Source organism: Vipera berus (genome assembly GCF_964194415.1).
Source record: "Vipera berus genome assembly, chromosome: 2".
In the NCBI taxonomy this organism is placed as follows: domain Eukaryota; kingdom Metazoa; phylum Chordata; class Lepidosauria; order Squamata; family Viperidae; genus Vipera; species Vipera berus.
This window is the reverse complement of record NC_138203.1, coordinates 33,518,477-33,536,688: the sequence shown is the minus strand read 5'-3', so window position 1 is coordinate 33,536,688 and position 18,212 is coordinate 33,518,477. Positions and strand designations below refer to the sequence as shown.

The 18,212-nt window shown below is 37.2% G+C and overlaps 1 protein-coding gene across 1 annotated transcript in view; it reads left to right on the top strand.

Annotated features, from left to right (window-relative positions):
• Positions 1-18,212, top strand: part of POLK (DNA polymerase kappa) — a 38,430-nt gene that overhangs the window by 2,905 nt on the left and 17,313 nt on the right. Inside the window, exons 3-8 of the mRNA XM_081315555.1 lie at positions 10,325-10,496; positions 11,404-11,523; positions 12,037-12,189; positions 13,395-13,526; positions 14,676-14,820; positions 15,950-16,201. Coding sequence (XP_081171681.1) covers positions 10,362-10,496; positions 11,404-11,523; positions 12,037-12,189; positions 13,395-13,526; positions 14,676-14,820; positions 15,950-16,201 — 937 coding nt within the window. The 5' untranslated portion in view covers positions 10,325-10,361. The remainder of the gene's footprint in view (positions 1-10,324; positions 10,497-11,403; positions 11,524-12,036; positions 12,190-13,394; positions 13,527-14,675; positions 14,821-15,949; positions 16,202-18,212) is intronic.

The following is an 18,212-nucleotide window of genomic DNA, read 5'->3' as shown; positions in this document are numbered from 1 at the left end:
CTATCCTTTTTCTTTTTTTTCCTTATTGATCTTGGTTTTGTCCGTGCTTCAGCAGTTGCCTAAAATATCCATTCTGTGCCTGGCTGCATTTGATAAACCTCTTAAAGATAATGGCAAGTTGGTATAAAAGTGTTCATTCCTGCCTTTAGGGAATTGGTGAGGCAGATAGAAAACAAGTTGGATGAGTTAAATTAAGTTTCAGGAGATGGTGCAGTTTCTCTGAAAATTGCAATCCATCATGAAATGATGCTCCAATAGCTTCAGCCACAAAGTAAGAAAAAATTCCATCTACAGTAATATTGTTTATGTTAGGGTTTCAAAGTCAATAGCATTAGTTTCAGTTAACACGCTTAAAAGATTATGTAGGTTGAAATCTGCATATTTAAAAGATTTCTGTTATATTTGAAATGTTCTTATCTGCTATGTAACTGCAAATAAACATTACTGAAGATTTAATACAATTAGTCAGCAGACTCCGATGCTATTGATCGTGAAATTTTTCTGGCCCATTTCAGGAATTGGGAGTAGAAAATAATAGCACTAGACTGATTTTCCTCCTTTCCCTGGAGCTGGTTTTGCCTTAGGACTCTTCCCTGTCCCTACTCTTATTTAACATCTATATGAAGCTGCTAGATAAAATAATCATATGACACGTGTGCAATATCAGTTTATTGATGATAGCCAGTTGTATTCCCCTAGGCCAGGGGTAGGCAACCTCGGCTCTTTTATGACTCATGGACTTCAACTCCATGAGTCATAAAAGAGCCGAGGTTGGCTACCCCTGCCCTAGGCCAAAAAAAGTGATACCACTAGGACCTTTCCTGGTGCCCAGAGACTATGGGGGTTTGGTTAGGAGAGGATTGGCTTAGTTTAATCGTGGCAAGACTAGTTAGTGGCTGTGGGCTTTAGGCCTGGTTCTGAAGATTTTGATGCTCACTGAGTACAATAAAGGTTTTGTTTTGATCTGGAGATTTTCTATTGCTAACTGTGCCTGAGTATAGGTAGTCCTCGAGTTATGACTACAATTGAGTCCAAAATGTCTGTTGTTAAGTGAGTTTTGTCCCATTCTATGACCTTTCTTGCCTTATTTGTTAAGTGAATCACTGCAATTGGTAAGTTAGTAACCCAATTATTAAGTGAATCCGGCTTTCTCATTAACTTTGCTTGTCAGGAGGTTGTAAAAGGGGATCACATGACCTTGGGACACAGCAACAGTCATAAATATGAACCAGTTGCCAAGGGGAAGGCCAGTTGTAAAGGGGAAGGCTTTGGATATATTAGCCATGATGTTTGCAGCTGGTCCAATGAAAACATGTACAAAAGAGATGGTTTGCATCCATCAAAGAAAGGGATGGAGTTGCTCAGCTATAAATTCACAGACTTTCTGAAGGAATATTTAAACTAAACAGCGGGGACAGTGAGTTAATTGATACAGAACATCCCTGTCCCCAGCAATCTAAAAATTATAGGGCTATCAGTGCATGTAACATAGATGTGTGTGTGGACAAGAATATCAACCTTGCTGTCAAGCAAAATCAAGCTTCTAATAGCGAGTGCCACACAAAGTGTACTAACCAAATAGGTGGTAAGACAATAGGGACACTCAGGCACCACACAGGTCATGTAGAAAGTAAACACAGGGTCAATCATAAAGGACTCAAATGTCTATACTGTACACCAGTACACAGAATATGAGCAATAAATAGGGTGAACTAGAAATTCAGGTTAATGAGGGCAGATATGATATTGTCGCCATTATGGAAACGTGGTGGGATGAAACCCACAAATGGAACACACAGCTGGAGGGATTTCAATTATTCAAAAGAAACAGACCAAATAAAAGAGGAGGTGGAGTTGCTCTCTATGTAAGAGATAACTACATCTCTACAGAAATAGAGCACAACAATGATGAAAACTGTAACCTTGAATGCATTTGGGTAAATATAAAAGGGAGAAAAAATGACATTGCCATAGGTGTATACTATAGGCCACCCAACCAAACAGAAGAAATAGATGAACTTTTTGCTAGTCAGCTAACTAAGGTATGTAGGAAGCATATCACAATAGTAATAAACTTTAACTACCCTGACATCAACTGGGAGACAAACTCTGCACCAAGTGGAAGATCAAACAGATCCCTGACAAACCTAGCAGACAGCTTTGTCACCCAAAAAGTAGAGAAGGGAACTAGGGGATTAGCCATTTTGCATCTAATTCTCACTAACAGAGATGAAATAATAGAAAGTGTTGAAGCCACAGGAACCTTGGGAGGAAGTGATCATGCAATATTGGAATTCAACATTATGGAAGCACAAGCAATAGAATACAGTCAGACTAGAGTCTTGGACTTTAAGAGAGCTAATTTCAATAAACTTAGAGAGAGCTTGGGAAGGATTCCATGGATGAGAATCCTCAAGAGGAAAACAACTCAAGAAGCTTGGGAAATTTTGAAAAGTGAGATAATAAAGGCCCAGTCTAGCACAATACCAATAAAGAGGAAAAATAACAGCTCTCAAAAGAAACCAGCATGGCTGCATAAAGAACTCTCTGATAAATTGAAAGATAAAAAGGACAAGTATAGAAAGTGGAAAGAGAGTTAGAATATCAGCAAATAGCCAAAGCCTGCAAAGACGAAGTGAGGAAAGCTAAGGCTCAAAATGAACTAAGGCTTGCGACCAAAGTAAAAAAAAAAAACTTCTTTCAATGTAAAAACAAGAAAAAAGTGAAGGAAATGTTTGGTCCATTATGACAAGCAACAGGGAGAAAGCCGAACTGTTAAAGTCGTTTTTTTGCATCTGTCTTTACACAAAGGGAAAAAACAGACCAACCTATCAAAAATAGTGCCATAAAAAACAATAGAAACACAAGTTAAGATAGGCAAGAAAATGTTAAGTGAGCACATGTCCAGCTTAAGACAGCTTAGGTCACCAGGACCCGATGGATTACACCCCAAAGTTCTCAAGGAACTGGCAGATGTGATCTCAAAACCACTAAACTATATTTTTCAAAGATCCTAAAGCTATGGGGAACTACCAAAGGACTGGAAAAGAGCTGATGTAGTTCCCATCTTCAAAAAAGAAAAAAAATGGATCCAGGAAATTACAGACCTATCAGCCTGACCTCAATACCCGGGAAGATTCTGGAAAAGATAATCAAACAATGAATCAGCACCTAGAGGCAAACAAAGCCATTACTAAAAGCCAACATGGGCTTGTCAAAAACAGATCATGCCAGACAAATCTTATTGCATTTTTTGACCAAGTGACAAAATTAGTGGACCAGAGGAATACTGTGGATATAATTTATTTGGACTTCAGTAAGGCATTTGATAAAGTAGATCACAAACTACTACTTGATATGATAGAAAAATGTGGGTTAGCATCACCATCAGATGGATTCGTAGCTGGCTGACTGGCCGTACTCAGCATGTGGTCCTCAATGGAACCGCATCTACATGGAGGGAAATGTGTAGTAGGGTGCCCCAGGGCTCTGTTTTGGGCCCAGTGCTCGTCAACATCTTCATCAACGATTTGGATGAGGGGATAGATGGGGAACTCAATCAAATTTGCAGACAACACCAAGCTGGCAGGAATAGACAACACTCCAGAAGACAGGCTTAAGATACAGAAGGATCTGGACAGACTTGAACACTGGGTGCTATCTAACAAAGTGAAAATGGTGAAAAAAGTAAGGTTCTACATTTAGGCAAGAAAAACCAAATGTACAGGTATAGTATAGGGGGGTACCTTGCTCAATAGTAGGAATATTGAGAGGCATCTTGAAGTCACTGAATGAACTATTGTAAGTCAAGGACTACCTGTATGCACATTGGGGCTTCCTAGACTTACAGCTCTTGCTCACATCTTTGTTTCACATCTGTCATTACTTCATTGACACTTTTTGAATTAGTCTATCCATAAAAGCAGACATTGTTTAATATTTTTGATATTGTTACTGATCAAAACCAAAAGCATTTTTTTTCTTCTTGTCTAGAATCTCCAGCCCCCCTGTGGTGTTCAATTTAAATAGTAAACCTTTAATTTCTGTTACAATACACAATAGATAAACTAGTTTTGGTTTCCACGAAAAATCATTTATTTTATATAATTTCAAAATCTTGAACATTTCAACGTTCCAAATTTGTATGGACCCTAATTTGTTAATAACTTTCTTAGTTCAAAATCTTATTTAGATTTTTGCCTGTTATTTGAAATTCTTTTAAGTTGTTACTCTTACAGTTCATTTTTCTTTTGCTGAGAAATGAAGGTGGACTCAGCAAGTGGCTTTTCAAACTTGTTGTACTGAAGATCCCTAGTATCTTTAAGGTGGTTAAATAAGCAATTTGCACAAATGACTAGAAAGTGAGGTAAGCAAATTTAGTATCCTTTGAAAGGCTGTTATGAGCGTAATGATCAATTTCTTCATCTCTTGACAAACCTGCAGAATACTGCTATCCTGTGGTCTTCTGATGAGGAACAGTGATTGGAATAAACGTGGGCAATCACCCACCTTCTCCACATTTGGAGAGGTTCTGAAGAACTCACTGGTATACTCACTTGTTCTTTGGTCTTTGGCAGACACTTTAATGGATGGTTAATTTATAATATATTCATCATTAATTGCCCATGCATACAATATGTATTAAAATCTCATTACTACCGGTAAGAAGGGACTTGTAAATATAGCACGCAAAAAACATTTCCTACTACATTTTACTTTTCCAATTATTTTAGAAAGCATCCTGCCCAAAATAAATGGAATAAAAAACTGTTTCTCCTATTCGAATTACTATTAGTTTTTTTTCTCTGAGAAGATCTCATACTATAACTTCTTTTTAATTACTAAAGCAAATATTAAGAAATATTCCATATTTACCTAAAAGTAAGACAAATCTGAATTTAAAATGATTTTCTCCTCTTAAATTCAAAATGACTCAAGTATAGGTAAATGATTTTGGGAAAAGTTAGTCTGCCTTTCTAGTAAATAAATACTGTATATCTCAAAATGTTTTTAAAATTCTAATCAGCTTCACAAAATGGAAAGATAAAGTGCTTCAAAAATAGTTTAAAACAAAACAACATGTATTCTAAATGTTTTCTTCATGTAAGGAATAGGAAAGGTATCTCACTATAATCACAGAATACTGTTCTTCATTCAGTTTTTTGAGCACTGATGATGTTGCCTAGTTTGGTAATGAAACATCTGCAAGAAAAGAAAAGCTTGCACCAAGCTCAGAGAACATCAGTGACCCCAGAGTTCAACCCTGAGCTACCAATATTCTCCTGCATCAGTTTCTAATCTGATCAGTAGGATAACCAAATTATCTTTATTTATTTCTTTATTCAATTTCTATAGCTGCCCGACATTCAGCAACCCGGACATGAGAACATAGCCAGGTTTTTAGGGTCTTAAAAAGGCCAACAGAGTTGAGGCAGTTCTAATCTCTGAAGGGAGGATATTCCATAGAGCAGGGATCACTACAGAAAAAGTTTTTCTTCTGATCACTGCCAGCCGACACTCTTTGGCTGATGGGATCTTGCAGCATGCCCATGTTACTCGATCTGGTTGGATGGATAGAGACTTTTGGGAAAAAGATGATTCCTCAGCTACCCCATGTAGGCCTTTAAACATAACCTTGAATTGCACCTGGAAACACTGGTATCCAGTGCAGCTCTCATTGAAGTGGTGTTACATGTACCATGTATTTGGCCCCAATAAAAATGAACTGTCATGACTGAAAAATATTAGCCCAGATGAATGTCAGTCCAAAGCATAAAGTTTTGGACTATTTAATGCAAATTATTGTTGGGATTTCTGCTTAACCAAGTCACAGGTATGATTGCACTAAAAAGGCCACAAAATTATTACAGTAAGTTAAGGCCTAAGATAAAGCAGTAAGACTTTTAACACAGCCAAGCTAATCACAACATATTTCTTCTGTATCTCCGGGACTGAAACTAACAAAAATATGGTCTAACATGACTCTTCTAAATTGCAAAGTTCCAGTGATGGAAAGAAAAGGTCTGATAGTGCAGGAGGATTATACAGTATGAGGTGCTTGTGGACTCAGGCCTAAATTCTTGGAATAGTTAGTCTTTGTGTAGTGAGATAAAACATCTTTCATTGGAGCCTCAGTGTTTTGTTAAAATGCAGAGTCCTTAGAAAAAGATCATCATTGTGAAGAATATAATGTATCTGAAAAATATCATTCAGCAGAATAAATAACTTCAAGTAATAATGCCCTCTGGAATAATGTTTTGTTAGATAATATAATTATTAACTTTGTCTAACTATGGAAAAAAACATAAGAGTTATTCTAAAATTCTACTAGCTATGTATGTATGTAGCCATCAGGGGCTTGGAGTGTTTATATTACTGGTCATTTTTTGCCAATTCCTTTTCTTTGGCTAACTTAATTTAAGCAGGTTATTTTAACTCTGTAGTTAGAGCAGGAAATGACAATTTTTTGGTGACCTAGGGCAGAGCTTTTCAACTTTTTCACCCATTGTATCACTTTTAGGATATGGCAACATCTGAGTACCACCAGTCGCCTAGCAAGGTGTCAAAAACCTGACCAAAAAAAAAGGAAAAAAGTGATGAAGTACAGGTAGTCCTGGACTTACAACAGTTCAGTTAGTGACTGTTCAAAGTTACAATGGCACTGAAAAAAGTGCTCCCCAAGCCACAGCTGAGCAAGACACCTACCTGCCTGCCCGGCAGCACTCTTCCTCCTGTCTGAGGTTTTCATTGTTGTGAGCATTTCTGTTGAGGATTGGCAGTGGGGGTGGGGGGGTGGGTGTTTGGGTTTTATCCCCCCCATCTGTTGGGTGGTTGCAGCAGGGTTTGGTCACTTCACATGACCCTGGGACACTGTGACCATCATAAATATGAATCAGTTGCCAAGCATCTGAATGTAAATCACAAGACCCTGGAGATGCTGCAACATTCCAGCTGATCGGTGCTTCTTCTGGGCTCAGCAGAAGCACCAGGATCAGCACCAAGCTCCAGCTGGAGTCTGTCCTGGCACTTCCACTGAGTCCCTGACAGCCCCGAAGAAGTGTTGATCCTGGCGCTTCCGCTGAGCCCTGACAGCCCTGCAGCTCCAGCCATGTCTCACTCAGGCTTGTGCGGTGCTACCATTCCCCTCCCCCACTACCACTTTTCTAGGATGGTCGTGTACCACCTGCCAGGTGCCAATGTACCACAGGTGGTACCCATACCACTGGTTGAAAAGGCCTGACCTAGGGCCATTGTGGGTGACATCTTGAAGCAAACTCAACAGGGTGATGATATAAAAGATTTTACATAATTGTTCTTGGTTTTGGAAGAGCTTTCTGAATATTCCAAACTATGCTGTCATTGTTTTTAAATGTGTCTTTCTTGTTTCAAAATGGTAGGAAATTTCATTATCAATATTTATAGGTGGTTTGGGGATGGTAAGAAATAATTTCTGGTCTGTATGTAGCTCTGATATGGTAGGTTATCTACTCCTGTGTTTGGATATATTTTGGATATATTTTTACTTTTTACACACTGGCTTAAAATAATTTGTCAGAACTGCAGAACTTTGAAGAGGTGCTTTTCTTCAATAATATTTTAGTAAAAGCATGTCTTTGAAGTAGTACCACGGATTAGAGAGAACATTGCCTTCAAAGTACCAGATCACATAAAGGTGCCTCTCTTTATGATCCTTATCCTGTAGAGTGAATAAGCCAAATTCTTTCAATGTGTGAGGTGGAGTGATTTTTATTTTTATTTTATTTTTATTTTAATCCCATTTATATCCCGCCCTTGTCCGAAGACTCAGGGCGGCTTACAATCTAAAGCACAAATCAATGTGCTTAGCAATAGCCTTCATTCTATGTATATGCCTGCTTATTAGGGCTTTCGGCCCCCCCAAGTGGCATTTTTTACAAAGTCAGCTTATTGCCCCCAACAATCTGGGTCCTCATTTTACCTACCTCGGAAGGATGAAAGGCTGAGTCAACCTTGAGCCTGATGGGACTCGAACCAGCACTAATTGCAGGCAGCTGGTGATTTGATTTGATTTTCTATTCAAAACAATGCTTTGAATTAAATTGGATTGCTGTACCAACCAACATTGAGGCAATAATATTAGGCAGAATAGCCTATTAGGATAGCCCTACTTCTTGTATAATCTTTTGTCAAGGTTTTGAGATATTATAGATCAGGGGTGTCAAACTCAATTTCATTGAGGGCCGCATCAGCATTGTGGTTGCCCTCAGGGGGCCAGGTGGGTGTGGCCTGGGTGGGCGTGGCCTACTGGGTGGACGTGGCTAGAGTGCGTATGGCCTACTGGGTGGGTGTGGCCAGCTCTACATCGTTGGCATCAAGGGTGCCTATGGGGGCCTGGGCAGGAGTGGGACAGATCTGAGGGCCTCTGGCAGAAGGAGGGTCCCAGGGCCAAGGCAGTGGGGGCCGTTCCCTCACTGTTTCCAGGATGGCTTCGCAGGCCGCATGAAACCACTTCGCGGGCCAGATTTGGCCCCCAGGCCTTGTGTTTGACATGTCTGTTATAGATCCTGTCACTTACAGATGGAATGAACAGAAGAAGTAACAGCCTTTTTATTCCCACTGTTCTTAACAAGGATAATTAGTGTTACAATGTGTCAGTTTTTTTATTTTTAATTATATAAAAAAGAAAATGCCTAGGAAAATATGTACCTTATAAATATTAAATAAAGCCTAATGTAATTATATATCCTTGTTATGCCATAAAGTTACATGTAATCCTTGTTTAACAATTGCCTTATTTAGTGACATTTGTAGTTACTATATTGATGAAAAAGTAACTTTATGATCTGCATTTACAATTTTCACAGGCTTGTAAAGCAAACAAAGGTTGAAGTAAAATTGTACGCAGAGTCACTTAGCAATTATTTCCTTTAACAACTGAGTTGCTGATTCCAAGTGTGGTTACTAAATGAGGACTACCTGTAAACTACTATCATTTAAGTCATTTTCACTTCATGCGGCCCAGGCAAGCCAAAAGTGGACAATCAGGTGCTAAAATGTAATTAATATTTAAAATAATTTCTGTCCAAAAAAAGACACTGTTTGGCCATATATTATCCTCGACCTAGTCCTAGGGCCACAATTGAGCCAAAAATTTCTGTTGGTGAGACATTTATTAAGTGAGTTTTGACCCATTTTACAACCTTTCTTGCCACAGTTGTTAAGTGAATCTCCGCATTTGATAAGTTAGTAACTTGGTTGTTAAGTGAATCTGGCTTCTCCATTGACTTTGCTTGTCAGAAGGTCACAAAAGTGATCATATGACCCTGGGATACAGCAGTGGTCATAAATATGAACCAGTTGCCAAGCATCTGAATTTTGATCATATAATCATGGGGATGCTGCAAGGTCATAACTATGAAAAATGATCATAAGTCACATTTTTCAGTGCTGTTGTAACTTTGAATGTCACTAAATGAACTGTTGTAAGTTGAGGACTACCTGTATTATATTTTGGGTACTACATTTCAATTAGGTGAATCCATCTTTACAAAAAGATACCCCACAGAGCCAAGACATGAAGTAGTTTCTTTATTGAATTGTAATGGTAAATATTGAGAAAGATTATATACAGAGATGCCAATTTTTTATTTATTCATTTGTATCTCACCTTTATTTTTACAAATAATTCAAGGCAGTGAATATATCCAACATGCATGTCTCCTATTTTCCCCACAACAACAACTTTTGTGAGGTGGGTTGGGGGGAGTGTGACTGGCCCAAGATCACCTAGCTGGCTTTCATGGTTAAAGTCATGTTATTGGTTTGTGTTAATATTGGTTGTTTCTATATCCTCTTGTTGTTTTTATTTTAAAAAAATAAAGTAAACCTTCTATTTATAAGACAGAATTCTAAAGCCTCCGCGCTGCTGACTTCATATCTATCCGAAGCAGTGGTGGGATTCAGCTGGTTCACACTACTTCGGCAGAACCGACAACTAATTTTTTGTTGCCCAGGCCCAGAATGGACGTCCGGAAGCGGCATCCACACATAGAACCGGTTGTTCACATATTTGAATCCCACCACTGATCCGAAGATAATTTAACCAGAAACATTGCTACTTTGCACTCATTTGGCAAATGATATTGCAATTACTAAGATAAATTAATAAAGAGATAATAAATGAAAATAAGATATATGCACGCTTTCCCAAGTTTCTCATCTGAATATCTCTCTGTGGATAAAAAACAGTGTAACATTGTTAGGTGCATGTGTAGATAATTCTGTTATATTATGATGTGAGAGTGACAGCAGTAGCCTCTAAAACTATGCAGTTCTTCTTTTTCAGGGTAATAACTAAAAAACTCTTCGCTTGGGTTTGTACAATGGAAAATGCAAACAAAGATAATGCTTCTTCCAGAGAAGGATTACTTCTTAGGATGGGTCTTAATGATAACAAAGCTGGAATGCAAGGGCTGGATAAAGAGAAAATCAACAAAATCATAATGGAAGCCTCCAAGGTTTGTTTACATAAGTTTTTTTATGTTAACAAATGGTTTAGTTATTCACATTGGTTGTACTCAGTATTTATTTTTATTTTTTTTATTTTTATTTTTAATTCCATTTATATCCCGCCCTTCTCCGAAGACTCAGGGCGGCTTACAAGCTTAGCAGTAGCCTTCATTCTATGTATATGCCTGCTTATTAGGGCTTTCACACACACCCCCAAGCGGCATTATTACAAAGTCAGCTTAATTGCCCCCAACAATCTGGGTCCTCATTTTACCTACCTCGGAAGGATGGAAGGCTGAGTCTACCTTGAGCCTGGTGGGATGCGAACCTGCACTAATTTCAGGCAGCTGGTGTTACTTAAGGAGGCATTAGCCCACTGCTCCACCAAGGCTCTGTAAAAAATATCGGGTATCTACCAACATGGAATAGGTAATAGGCATGAATAGTCATTACAATTAATGTTAAAAATAAATCTATAAAATTAAATCTATTATTTGTTTATACTGTTTTATCTTTTTTCATGAGGTATGAAACGTCTTAACCAAAATATTACACAAAATATGTGTCTAAATAGATACATTCTGACACAGTTCAGAGAATCTGTGATTTTTTTTATTTGGTGATTCCAGTTTTCTTCCATGCTCTAAGGCAGGGGTGTCAAACTCGCAACATCATGTGACATGTCGCGACTTTTTTCCCATTGCCGGCAATGGAGTGGGCGTGTTTTCGGCATGATGTATCTGGCCCATGGGCCGGCAGTTTGACACCCCTGCTCTAAGGAATGCCACTTTACTAGTGAATATAACAAACTTGGTGGTCAAAGTCCTTTGTAGATGCTCTTCTAATGACCTTCACAACTTAAAAATAATTAAACTGATATGTACCAGGCTGAAGTAATTTTAATCTCTTTGGCAGGGTTCTAGATTTTATGAGAATGAACTTAAGAAAGATCAACAGGTTAATAAACGGATTGAAAAAATGCTGAAACTAAAAAGTAAAATCACAGAGCAACAGATTTTGAAAGCACAATTGCAGGTAATTTTATTAAAGGTCTTGAAAAGACCAGCCAAGTAAGAAAAAAAAATTAAAAGTTTATTCCATTTAACTTAACTCCATTTTGCATAGGTTTGCTTGATTTAATCTGAAATAACTAATATATCTTAGGGCTTAGAATACAAAGGAAGTCCGTGATGTCAGCCTCACATATTAGCATGCTGTTTTAAGATAACCATCAATTTAAGGCTTGCTATTTAAGTAAACGTAAGTCAGTTTGGTTTGTGACTTACTGAATCTTGCCAATCTTCTTTGTCTAAACTCTAGGAGATCTGGCTTTCCGTTGTAGTGCTTCAACTAGTGTTTCTGGGGCTCCTGAATGTCAGCTTTTAAAGCCTCAGAAGCTATTAAATTTCTATGTAACAATGTTGATACTGTATATATTTTATGAAACAATTCTGAAGTAATTTCTAGTTATTTTTATAAACTTATCCAACTCTGAGTAAGAGGAAAAACTCTGTCTTTATACAGTTTTGTGTATCTATTTACAAACAGATGGATAAACTTGCAATGGAATTGGATCAGAATCGTGACCTTAGTTGTACTATTGTACACATTGACATGGATGCCTTTTATGCAGCTGTAGAAATGAGAGACAATCCTGAATTAAGGGACAAGCCCATAGCAGTGGGTTCATTGAGTATGCTGGTAAGAAGAAATACAGCATTGGCATACCTGCATGGAAAACACAGACATGAATTTTCATTTTATAAAAGTTCCTTGTTTCTAAATTTGTGATAATAGGGAGGCAAAATAATTATTTTTGCAAGTATTGGTACAAATATTTTTTAAGATTAATATTTTGCCTTTCCTGTTCTTGTTCATAGCTTGGTCTATGGTTTTAAATAAAACAGTTCTTTGGTTTAATTTACAACATGGTAGCACAAATATTTTCTGTGTGACTCTAGTGTGCCTCTGTAACTATTGACACTGACTAGCAGCTTTCTGGGAGATTTCCCCATCTGCCCCAAAGAGCTGGAAATTGAATATCTGATATTTGTGAAGAGCATCTATACAGGTAGTTTTCATTTAAACTTGCTAATTGGGACCATAAATTCTGTCATTAAGAAACCCGGTCATAAGTAAAAAAAAATGACGTTCCACTCCTTAGTGATTGCAATTTAAGTTGCCATGTTTAAACAAGGACCATGTGGGCATTATGTGAGGACCTCACATGGCTGCAACTTCCTGCTGGCTTCCCCGTTGTCTTTGCTTGTAAGAAGCCAGTAGGGAAAGTTGCAAACTATAACTGCAAATTATAATTATATGTTGCAAATTATATCACATTTCATGTGATCTTAAAGCAGTTTTGGACTGCACTGGCTTTTTTGGCAGCTGCAGCACACACTGCTGGCTCATATCCAAGTGGTAGCCCACTAGGACACGTAGATCCCTCTCTTGACACTACTGTTGAGCCAGGTACTGCCTATTCTTTACCTGTGGATTTGGTTTTTCCTGCCTAAGTGCAGACCTTACTTTCCTTACCACTGAACTGCATCTTGCCATTGGGATAGGGCCTGATGCTCAAGTCTGACAAGATCCTTCTTAATTGTGATCTATTTTCCAAAGTTTTAGTAATTCTTCCCAGCTTGGTATAATCTGCAAATATGATGAGGATCCCTTCAATCACATCATCAATCCCCCCACACTTAAAACAGAGTCTCTTCAAAATGGAATAGTTTTCTAATCAGAGTTGATTTCACAGTAGAAGCTAATTTCCATGTTTAAGTAGTACTTGAATTGGTATTAATGACTCCTTAAGTTTTCCTAACAGCTTTGTAATTTAGTTGTAATACAATCCATTTTAAAAAGCTTTTTTTTAAAAAAAATATCATGGTTTTGTGTTTTTTAAGTCCACTTCAAATTACCATGCTAGAAGATATGGGGTACGTGCAGCTATGCCTGGATTTATTGCGAAGAAACTTTGTCCACATCTTACTATAGTACCATTAAACTTTAAGAAATATGAAGAAGTAAGTAAACAGGTATGTGATTCATTTGTATAGCAGAATGCATATTAATTTAATTATTTTAATTTCTCTGCAGTTCACCTACAATTAAAAATTATGTTACACTTTTCCCATTATTCCATATAGTATTAGCATTGCTTCCCATAATTAATAAATTATGGGGTTGAATGTTCTTTTGTGTTTTTGTTTTTTGCATTATGCTAACAAGTTGTTGCAGGTTTCCAGAGAATGATTATACTTCCTAACTAACCAGTGGAACAACCTGCCTCCCGAAGTGGTGAATGCTCAACACTGGAAGTTTTTAAGAAGAGACTGGACAGCCATTTGTCTGAAATGGTATAGGGTTTCCTGCCTTAGCAGGGGGTTGGACTAGATGACCTCCAAGGTCCCTTCCAACCTATTATTATTATTATTATTCCTGTGCATGTGTGATTGAAGCATAGTCTGGAGCCAGTGTAATATTATTGATCTGCTCTCATGCAGACTGAGATCATTCTGTCATTTGGGGGACTTGGGTCTTAGCACTGAGTTAAGTCACCTTCTGTTAATAGTGATGGCTACATTATCACTACTATGAATTTCATTCTCTGATTTTAAGTGACATAGGATTCCAGTCCATTTTAGTTTGCTGAAAACATTGCTGGTCAGTCTTCACTCTGACATCGAGTTTATTATGCTTCATGGTTCTGACATTTCATAAAAATTGTGTGCATATCTTTGTAGCACTGAAATAGGAGTATACATTCCCACAGTGTATCTTTAGCATCATTAAGAAATACAGTCTGTTTTATTACTTGCTGTTAAATGGGTGAGATAAAATAAAATAACAGAGATACCCATCCCTGGAATCAGCAAGTTTGAATGTCTTCATGGGGAGACATTTCTGTCTTAAAACATTTTAACTATCCATTTTTTATTAGAGCCCTCATTTTATTACACTGAGAACAAGTTTTTCTTGTTAATAGCATACCTTCAGTGACCAAGATGCTATAGTTAGCAGGGAGTGAAATAAAAAAACCCTCTTCAATAATTGACTTTCCTCCCTGATGTATGATCGATCCATGATGTATGCCAAAAGATACAGTGCCGATACTGATTAAATGTATGGTATATTTTTAAAACATGACTAAATAATAGCTCAGCCTTGTATTTATATTTATGAAGATTAGGGAAGTACTAGCTGAATATGATCCTCAATTCATGCCCATGGGCCTTGATGAAGCCTACTTGAACATAACAGACTACTTAGAAGAACGGAACCACTGCTGTAAAAGAAAACATCCCAGTACATCCAAGTTTGGTCTAAATGGTATGTAATTATCAGGAGTTCTCAGGTCAGAATATAAATATTATGTTGCTTTTATGTTTGTGATTTAGTAAACCTAGAAACTGTGTGACACAAGAATATTTTTAGTTTTAATATTTGCTTTCATGTTTATTTTGAATTAATTTCATTCCAAGGCAAAAGTTAGTGATAAGATCTTAATCTGGAATTTTAAATGTACAGTATTCTGAACGCTTATTAAATGTAAGAGTCCTCATTTCAATGGGAGAAGGTTTTCTAGTGCTGGTTATTATCTTGGACCAGTGATTTCGTCAAGAAAAAGAATTGTGATCCTAAACTGGAGTTCTGATTTGCACATCTTAAGGAGAAAATCTTAACAATTTTAGTAATTTACTATAATTTTAGATAGCCCTATACCAGTGAGTTCTTTGGTCATTTTAGTAGATATAGATATAGAGAGACATATTGTTTCTTTCAATACCATTTTAGTTCTGTAAACTGCAACTCATCTGTACGAGGGGATGTCTAGATGCATATAAATAGCTATAGCAATAGTTCTTAGACTTATATACTACTTCACAGTGCTTTACAGCCCTCTTTAAGCAGTTTACAGAGTCAGCATATTGCCCCCAACAATTTGGGTCCTCATTTTACCATCCTCAGAATGATGGAAGGTTGAATCAACCTTGAGCTGCTCAGGATCAAACTGCTGGCAGTTAGGAGAATTAGCCCGCATTACTGTATTCTAATTACTGTGGCTTTTTCTTTCATTCCTTCCATGGGAGATGACCCTGCAGCAGTAACAATAAGAATACTGCTTTTCTAAAAGCAATATATGCAACAATCTTGCCAAATAAGTGATTTTGAAGTATAAAGCAACAGACCCCAACCTTTTTGCCACCAGGGACCTGTTTCATGAAAGACAATTTTTACACGGACCGGGGGAAGAGGATGGTTTTGGTTTCACTTGCACACCTGTTGCTCACCTCCAGGTGTGCAGCCCACTTCTGAACAGGCCATGGACTCGTACCGGTCCTTGCTCAGGGGTTGGGGACCCATGGTCTAAAGCTGTTTCTGTTATTAGCTTTACAAGAGATTTGAAATGACTGTTTTGCTTGTGATATCCTGATTTTTTAAAATTTTTAAAAACCAGGAAAGCAGAACACAGTTACATCTGATGAATCAAACTTGAGTGAAGATATGCATTCCTGTTCACCAGTATTGTTTGACAGTGACACTCTGATGGATAAGCAGACTATTCAACCATCTTTGCCCTTAGAAGAGCAGCGGTGCCAGCAGTCAAGTGTACAGTTAAAGTCAATTATCTTGGAAACATCAGCTGAGAAAGTTGTAAATGAAATTCGTTTGAGAATTGAACAAAAAACTGGGCTGACTGCCAGCGCTGGTAAATATATTTTTTATTGTTTATGACACTGACATATTTACTGTACATATTTACTGCAAGTATGTTCATGAAATATCTGACATGTTGATTGACTAGAGTTGTATATGTGATTCCTTGCTGCTATATACCTATCCAACCATATACCAATCAAAAAGTGTAAAGCTGAATAATTATGTTGTACTTCTTGTGTGTAGTGTGTTCTAGATTTTATTTCATTTACGTGGTTCCTGTCTATATAAGATAGTACAACTTATTAGATATGTGCATTCTTGTGGTCCCAAGTGCAAATATTGACCATTAAATTAAGGCAGAATTGGTATGACTCTGGACTCCAATATTCACAGAATCTCCATTTGCGTACAACAACGGAATTGCTTTCAGATTGATTCTCCCTATAGAGTTGTTACTTATGCAGGTTGTTTTACAATGTTGTTTTGGGGAGAAAGGAGGCTTTAGACTAGGAATGTTGTGTTCACAACTAACAAAATTGTAAGTATGTCCCTTTCATACATACTTACAATTTTGTTAGTTGTGAACACAACATTCCTAGTCTAAAGCCTCCTTTCTCCCCAAAACAACATTGTAAAACAACCTGCATAAGTAACAACTCTATAGGGAGAATCAATCTGAAAGCAATTCCGTTGTTGTACGCAAATGGAGATTCTGTGAATATTGGAGTCCAGAGTCATACCAATTCTGCCTTAATTTAATGGTCAATATTTGCACTTGGGACCACAAGAATGCACATATCTAATAAGTTGTACTATCTTATATAGACAGGAACCACGTAAATGAAATAAAATCTAGAACACACTACACACAAGAAGTACAACATAATTATTCAGCTTTACACTTTTTGATTGGTATATGGTTGGATAGGTATATAGCAGCAAGGAATCACATATACAACTCTAGTCAATCAACATGTCAGATATTTCATGAACATATTATTTAAATATTCATCCATTCACTACTCTGTTGGGCCACAACCAAAGATTGTTAAGTCTTACTCTCTCAGTTACTTACCTAACCTTTCTACCTACCCTGACTTCAACAAAATTTATATTTATTGCCTTGATTTTTATCTGGAGGCTGGCTGCAATGAGTTACAGTGAGTCAGATTAGTAAGAATTAGTTCTGATTTCTTTTCTGAATAAATATAATAATTTGGGCGTAATCAAAGGATGTGAATGTCTTGTTTATATTTAATAAGACATCTATAATAATTAAGGGAAAGACAGTTGTTCTTACATTGCTTGTAGGCAAAATTTGGAACCAGCAATTATATAATGGCCAAATAACTGATTACTTTTTGAAAAAAAATAAACCAGTCCTTTGTACGAGATTCAGTTGTTTCGGACTAGAAGAGTTATGAATAACAAAAATAAAAACTGGTTGTAAAAGACTATATCTTAGGAAACACTAATAACCAATGGTCACCTAAAAAGCTAAAGAATGTAAAGTTGAAAGGAATTTTGGAAGTCATCCAAATCCGTGTCAGCTGTTCAACCTCTGCTTAAATTCTTTCAGTGAAGAAGAACCCATTACTGTTTAATTTTTTTCATCTTTTATACCTTCTGGGATAACAGAGGTCTGGAAATCAGTCTGAATTGATCTGAAATTAGAGCTTTTGCTATTCTGTCAGTGGATATGATTAAGAGCTAACCGAAATAAAAGTATTTATAATGAAAAGAGATAAACACCCACAAGAGACTTAATGCTATTTATATAGCACATATTTTAATGTAAAACAAATAAATAATGAAGCTGAATATTATCGAAGCATAGCTCAGAGAATGTATCTAGACAGACCTGTAATGGTCTGTTCAGATGAAGTTAAATAATATTGCAGGTAAAGAAGTCAAGAATTTGGCAAGTGAAGTCAATGGGGAGGTAAATGGGGAGATAATTTCCTCCCTTTTTTCTCAGTCGTTTTCTTTTTTTCAGTCCAGGCAAGTCCTTACCCAGAGAAGCAGCTTATGGGAGTTTGAGACCAGAGAAGGCAAGCAAG